Below are 7,005 nucleotides of genomic sequence, written 5' to 3'. Positions count from 1 at the left end.
TATATATATATATATATATATATATATAGCGCGCCATGGAGCCATTGTTATTCATGCTGTTTTTATGCTGTTCGAATTATTTTTTCACAACAATGAATCTTGAATCATTTTAAGAATGCGGTTAGCTAGAATCATTACTGTTTATTTTCATTTCTGTTTATTTTCTTAGCACCACTGTGCTCAATCAATGAGTAAAATAATCTGTAGTTCTAGATCAGAAGGTGTTTCTCTAATTCTTTACTCCCCAACCCAAGATTATTAGTGACTCTCAGTTGGTCATTCCTTTGAAAACTGTCTACAGATGCCCTTCTTGAAGCAAAACAAATCAGATACTTGCATGCTATTGATGCTGCTGGTGACAGCAACAAATGTTCCATATTGGTCCACCGCAGACACGTGTGTGGTACCCGTACTCTTATGAGAGTTGTCGGTTTTATTGGAACTGAGTGTACAGTTGTCCTGTATGTTTTCTGCAGCACTAATAGTTGTCATTTCCTTTGCCTTCTGTTCAAACTAAAAGGGAACACAAAAGAAGAAAGAAATGAATGAGAAAGTTTGTTACTCTGGGGTTTATTTTAAAAGGATTTGTAACCAATTTTCAAACACTAATTTCTAACTGCTGTCACCCATCCCTTTTTGAAAAACACATTTTTTTTCTCTCATTGGCAGTCACAAACCCATCTCCAAGCTTCCATTTACTGCAGAGATCTTAGAGAAGGTTCTGATCAATCAGTTAACAGATGCTCTGGATTGGTACCAGTTACAGTTAATAACTGGTACAGTCTGTCAAAGTAAATTACTTTCAGTCAGATATTTTTATAGACATCATAGATCACATTTCATCCATTTTCTGTGTGTTACTTTGAATTTATTTAATTTTGCTGTTTTATTGCAAAGTTAAATAAATTTGGACTTATTTATTTTTGAATTAATTTGGGTTTGTTCTGCATGTTACTTTGCTGATTCATTTCTTTCATGTATATTTGTTTGAGGCTTGGGCTAAAGACCTCTTTAAATTTTGAGGTGGGGGAGGCCATGGGGTGTTTCGTCACTTCAGTTACGCACTTTAAATGTCAGGCCCGTACACTTGTTCAATTGATATGATGGCACCTGTCAATCAATTCAGTGCAGTTCACCACCCCTTAACTGGAGGACAAGGTTTTTGGGTCTACCACGCGCTGCAGTCTGGCTATATTTGATGGTTGTTTGCTATTGAATGCGCTGCGGTCATAGAGATTTGGTGGAAAATAATCAGAATTTTTTTTTTTTAAGTTGTCAGTGGGGAACATGCAGAAGACAGCTTTACACACAGCATTTAGATGGCGGATTTAATTTTATTTCGTTTTCAAAACTGGAGTCTGGAAAAATGTAAAAGATGGATAAATGCCTGCAGCCAACCTAAAAACAGCTGAATACAGATCGGCGGTATTAAAACACCGTGTTTGAATGAAGGTTTTGTCGTTACATCATTGGTGTGAACGCACCAGTAGCGGGTTAAACAGTTGTCCAACCTTTAGCTCTTCAGTTCGCCAAAACCACACACACACACGCACGCACGCACTCACGCACACGCATGCATACACACGCACGCACGCACGCGCGCACACACATACACGCACACACACACAGCTCATAAACCGATGAGCCGCCAGAACCGCGCACATGGTAAAAAGCTCTGGCAGGATCTAAACGACCGCTCTTAGAACTACGGGAGGATTCAAACTCCGCTCATTCATTTTTAGCTTATAGAAAAAGCGACAAGCCGCCTGACCAATAACATTTAGGCTTTGTGCGCACCTCCATGGACTCACAGACTCGCTACATACAAGATGCTTTGACACAATAGATCATTTTTTTCTCCTACATGTTATTAGTAGTACAAAGGGTTAGTTAATAAAATAAATTTAAAAATTATTCTTTTCTGTTTTACTTAAAGGAAAATCTCAAGGTACAGACAGTGCTACAGCGTGCATCCCTGTGCTCAGCTACTTATAAGTGCAAAATATGCACAATACAGTTATGTCGAGGATAGGTAGATATGACAAAAATCACGACTAGTCAAATATTTGGAACACTAAAAATATAATAACAATAAAATAGATGTCAAATATCCTCCAGCAATGACAGTTTAGAGCAGGCAGCAGGTCAACCTAATGGTTCCAGCGTATCATCACTATGTGGTGCAGCAGGCACGTGCAGGGAGGGAAGCTAGGGGAGCTTGAGCACCTGCCCCTTTTGCTCCTTGTCCCCAAGTGTCCTTTTGGTCCAAAATGTTTTTTGTATTTTTTTGGTATTATTTCCTAAGCCCTCTTCTGATACATAATAACCTGTACTAAAATTATTATTATTTTATTATTATTATTATTATTATTATTTTGTACTTTTCAAGAAAAAACATAAGACCTCCGGTCACCTTGTAACTTTTGACCTTTTGCCTGTGATGCACGACGCAAAATTGCCCCTTGCAAAGTGAGATAAGGCAGCTAACTGCGGAGCTCCACGTTCCAGATTACAGAACCGTTTTTTGGTGAATAAAAAAAAAAAAAAACGTTTTTGGTGAATAAAGTGGAGTAGACTTGCTACTTGTCAGATAATGGAAAACGCTGAACGTATTGTTTCTGCTTCAGCACAGAGTAGCGGTTTAAGCAGAGAGGTAATGAAATACAACAGACACTGACAGGCCTCTGCGTCTGCCGTTCTCTGAAGAACTACTGAGCGGGAGGAGACAGCCAGGTGAGGAAAAACTGTTCTTATCATACAGACATTAGGTTGTTGTTGTTGTTGTGCTATTAGCTAGCTGCTAGCTAACGACTTTGCTAGCAAAGCTAGATAACTGAAAAGCGTCTTCCCTGTATCGTTAATGATAGCAGTCATTCTTCAATTTCGCTTATGCAATACGAGGCACATCGTCTGTCCAAAACCGATCATCTCCATAATGGTTATATGTCCGATCTTCTAATTTCCTTTGCTGCATAATGTACATTGCATTTATTCTAGCGTTAGGTAAATGTATCTTGAAGGAAAATAGCACTTAAATAGAAGACCAACAAGAATATTCATTTAGAATTAAAAATAACTCACCTGAATTACCTTGATAGATATAATGTATGTAATAAAAGTGTGTCATTAAACTGGCTTCAGGCAGAGAGTTGTTCATTCAAAAATATTTTTTACATATTTCTTAAATGATTGACGTGTTAAAATTTTGGGCTTTCTTTGGCATCTTATGTTAACCCTTAGCATATTAAGTGAGCATAAAGTTCAGTCTCTATGTGTTTTACCAACAGACCATTATCTTAGTTTTAGGATTCCCAAAAGATTGTCAAAATTTCTAGGTCCAATATGTTCCATGGCAGACAGAGATTGAAAGCTTGATCCTGTGGCAGAGAGCTCCTCTTCAAACCGAAGAGCACAGACAGAACAACACCTATGACACAGTTGAGTTTTCTGTAGCCACAGCATGAATAAACAGTCAACATTGCCTTTGCTTAAATAGTTTATGCTTAAAAAGCATCTTGGAGCTAGGCCCAAAATGATTCATACCCACGGGGCATTTTAGGTTTGAAGGAATTTTTTAATTTTACCAACATAAAACCATCTAATTCTGATCTCCAGATGATTTCTTTGTACATTCTCTAACATCAAGTACCATGTGTAAATATATGCATGCATACATTTTATGGCAATGTTTAATGTATCACTTACTTCAGGTGGAGCAAAGTTTGGATCCCGAATACACTTCTTTAGTTTATTGGCCCGCTTGAGAGCTTTAATATAGCGGTCATAAAATTCAACAGACTGAGGGGCTGGTTCATTTTTATACGCTGTGAACAAAAATAATAGTTTGTATATTTATACAGTAAATGTAAATAAATATATATATAATTTAGTCTATTGTCATCGATCATTTTTTCCTAAGACTGATCAAAGCTCTTTCCACATAAATTATTAGGGTAAATCTAAGTTGAAAGTATAAAGAAACAACAGCTCTATTGTTTGCATCCAGCAGGAACCTGTCATGAAGTTGAGGACGAAGCTGAGGAGTGGTCCTCCTGATGGGGGTGGAGGTATGTACATCTTGTACTCCTTGTACTTTCCCACATTGACAACCCATGCATCAGTCACTGTGGCATTATATGACTCGAAGTCCTTCAGTGTGAGATTTCCTCCTGGGCAAAAAACAGTGAATTAAACTATTTCTGCTGAGCAGGAGAAAAAAAAAATCATCATGAGAACCCATACCAGCTCTCACAAATATGATAGATAGATAGATAGATAGATAGATAGATAGATAGATAGATAGATAGATAGATAGATAGATAGATAGATAGATAGATAGATAGATATGTAGCACATGATGGTACTAACAGATCAAATCAATTTGTTTATTTGTAACTAGACAAGTGGGCCATGCAGACAGAGAGAGTCGTAGGAAACTCTAATGACAATACCTGTAACGTTTTGCAAATCCTCTGCTATACTTCCGTTGTAGAAGGCATCCGGTCCTTTGTTTGCAATTAGCTCCAAAGTGTCGGCCAGTTTCTCAAACTTGATGATGTCTCTGGTTGTCTTTAGGGTTCCATTTTCATATGAAAATAGTTTCCTGAGAAGAGGAAAAGAATATAAATCTTTGTCCATCATACCTCAGAGCCAGACTGTGATACTTATGGTCTTCCATACCGCAGGGACTCAGTTTCGTTAATCTCTGGGAGGTAGGAGTATAGGACTAGAGGAATATGGAATCCCTCTCTGGCCAGTTTGATGGTCGTGGTGAACAAATCTTTCCAATTCAGTTTTCCATAAAGTTTGTGAGCCAATTCGTAGCCTCGAATTTCCCCTGGAACACCAATCCATTTGCTTCCTGCACAGAAGGAGGAAGGGACAGAGTTTGAATATTTTCACTGTAGTTTAGCGTTATTGAATACAGGACAGAAAAATATAATTTCTGACATAATAAAACCACCAAGATCATTGTATATTATTAGAATTATGTATCATAGAGTAAATAAAGTAAGCAATAAGTGGAAACAAACTCAAAAGTTTGTATTCAGTCATCATAAGTAAATTTATGGTTGAAAGACCTTTGAGAGACATAAATGTTGGTCGTGTCTTCTTTGAAAAATAGCTAGATCTCAGTCAGATGAAATGAAGAGAATATGTCAACATAAGATTTCAAGTTCTCCCACAGACTCTCAATCAGATTTTGGTATAGTCTGTTTTTGGTCCCCTAACATGTTTTCCTGGATGATTCCCCCAGCATTTAGCTCCATCCATCATCTCATCAACTCTAACCAGCTTCCCTGTACCAGCTGGGACAAAAAAAACATCCCTATAGCAAGATGCTCCAAACACCATGTTTCATTGTGGGGATGGTTTGTTCACAGTGTTGTGCAGACCGAGCTTCTAGCACACAGAGCAGTTCTTCTCCAAGACTCCCCCACTCAGCGCCACCAGAGTAATGGTATTATGATTTGTCTCTGAAAATAAACGCCTTTTTGGAGGCCTAAACGTATATGAAAACGCACAAAACCTTTGCCAAAATTGTCCCCATGTGAAACTGTTAAACACTCACACGCACACACGCGCACACACACACATCCACAGACACATGTAAGCCCCCAGTGGCCAAAGTCAAGAGACAGTTGACATACTGCAGCAAGCTACCTACCATTATCCTCAGCACAGGACTTCAGCAGATCAGGTTTCACACTGGACGGTGCAGTCTCCCTGGAGTTGATGATCGTCACTTTACCTTTAAAGAAATGTTCACACCATCAGTTATTATCAGTAACTATTATTAAAGCAGTTCTACTTTATGAGAATTGGCTGCATGGAAGCCTTTTTCATACCAGATTTGTCCATTATGGTGAAAATGGCCCCCCCTCCGATCCCAGCGCTCTGCGGGTTCATGATGCTCGTGCACAGAAGTGCAGCAATGGCGGCATCAACTGCTGAGCCGCCTTGTATAAGAATGTTGCTGTAAAATTCACACTCATTTTTGATGTTTTTTTTTGTTTGTTTTTTGTGTCAAGATGATTAACTATGTTCTATCATTTCTGTTTTTTGAAAATCAAAAAGCAAAATGTACTTTCATAAAATTATGACCCTTTAATAGTTAGATTAGAAAATGTCAATAAAACTAAATATGTAAAAGGTTCAAAATTCATAATGTTAATAAACTGAAAAAACATCAATTTACAAAAACTAAATTTTTGACTAGTTTCTTGGAAATAAATTATTTTTATGTGTCAAAACTAATGCACAGTCATGGCCAAAAGTTTTGAGAATGACACAAATATTATATTTTCACATGATCTGCTGCCCTCTGGTTTTCATGTGTGTATGTCAGATGTTTTCATCACATACAGAAATATAATTGCAATCATATTATGAGTAACAAAAGCTTTTATTGACAGTTAGAATTAGTTAATGCAGCAAGTCAATATTTGCAGTGTTGACCCCTCTTCTTCAGGACCTCTGCAGTTCTCACTGGCATGCTCTCAATCAACTTCTGGACCAAATCCTGACTGATAGCAGTCCATTCTTGCACAATCAATGCTTGCATTTTGTCAGAATTCCTAGGTTTTTGTTTGTTCTAGGAAACAAAAACCTTGATGATTGACCACAAGTTTTCAATGGGATTAAGATTTGGGGAGTTTCCAGTCCATGGACCCAAAATCTCTATGTTTTGTTCCCTGAGCCAGTTAGTTATCACCTTTGCTTTATGGCAAGGTGCTCCATCATGCTGGAAAAGGCATTTTCATCACCAAACTGCTCTTGGACGGTTGGGAGAAGTTGGTCTCGGAGGACATTCTGGTACCATTCTTTATTCATGGCTGTGTTTTTAGGCAAGACTGTGAGAGAGCCGACTCCCTTGGCTGAGAAGCAACCCACACATGAATGGTTTCAGGATGCTTTACAGTTGGCATGAGACAAGACTGGTGGTAGCGCTCACCTCGTCTTCGAACGAGCTGTTTTCCAGATGTCCCAAACAATCGGAAAGGG

The 7,005-nt window shown here is 38.3% G+C and overlaps 1 protein-coding gene and 2 long non-coding RNA genes across 4 annotated transcripts in view; 2 read left to right on the top strand and 1 right to left on the bottom strand.

Moving 5' to 3' along the window:
• Positions 1 to 7,005, top strand: part of LOC107836760 (uncharacterized) — a 573,704-nt gene that overhangs the window by 238,275 nt on the left and 328,424 nt on the right. The window lies entirely within an intron of this gene.
• LOC103141404 (gamma-glutamyltransferase 5-like) overlaps positions 1 to 7,005 on the bottom strand; it is a 13,693-nt gene that overhangs the window by 4,528 nt on the left and 2,160 nt on the right. The window contains exons 2-8 of one of the 2 annotated variants that reach the window (XM_007557046.2): positions 5,850 to 5,977; positions 5,669 to 5,752; positions 4,681 to 4,861; positions 4,452 to 4,603; positions 4,014 to 4,169; positions 3,706 to 3,824; positions 338 to 513 (exon numbers count right to left, since the gene is read on the bottom strand). In XM_007557046.2, the coding sequence (XP_007557108.1) occupies positions 338 to 513; positions 3,706 to 3,824; positions 4,014 to 4,169; positions 4,452 to 4,603; positions 4,681 to 4,861; positions 5,669 to 5,752; positions 5,850 to 5,977 (996 nt within the window). The remainder of the gene's footprint in view (positions 1 to 337; positions 514 to 3,705; positions 3,825 to 4,013; positions 4,170 to 4,451; positions 4,604 to 4,680; positions 4,862 to 5,668; positions 5,753 to 5,849; positions 5,978 to 7,005) is intronic. The other variant, XM_016673790.1, reaches the window with a different exon arrangement.
• The window catches only part of LOC107836759 (uncharacterized), a 21,991-nt gene continuing 21,282 nt past the window's right edge, over positions 6,297 to 7,005 (top strand). Inside the window, exon 1 of the long non-coding RNA XR_001662712.1 lies at positions 6,297 to 6,941. This is a non-coding gene — a long non-coding RNA (uncharacterized LOC107836759). The remainder of the gene's footprint in view (positions 6,942 to 7,005) is intronic.

Source organism: Poecilia formosa, unplaced genomic scaffold, assembly GCF_000485575.1.
Source record: "Poecilia formosa unplaced genomic scaffold, Poecilia_formosa-5.1.2 Scaffold82, whole genome shotgun sequence".
In the NCBI taxonomy this organism is placed as follows: Eukaryota; Metazoa; Chordata; class Actinopteri; order Cyprinodontiformes; family Poeciliidae; genus Poecilia; species Poecilia formosa.
Note: the sequence above shows the minus strand (reverse complement) of the source record. Positions and strands in the feature narration are given on the sequence as shown.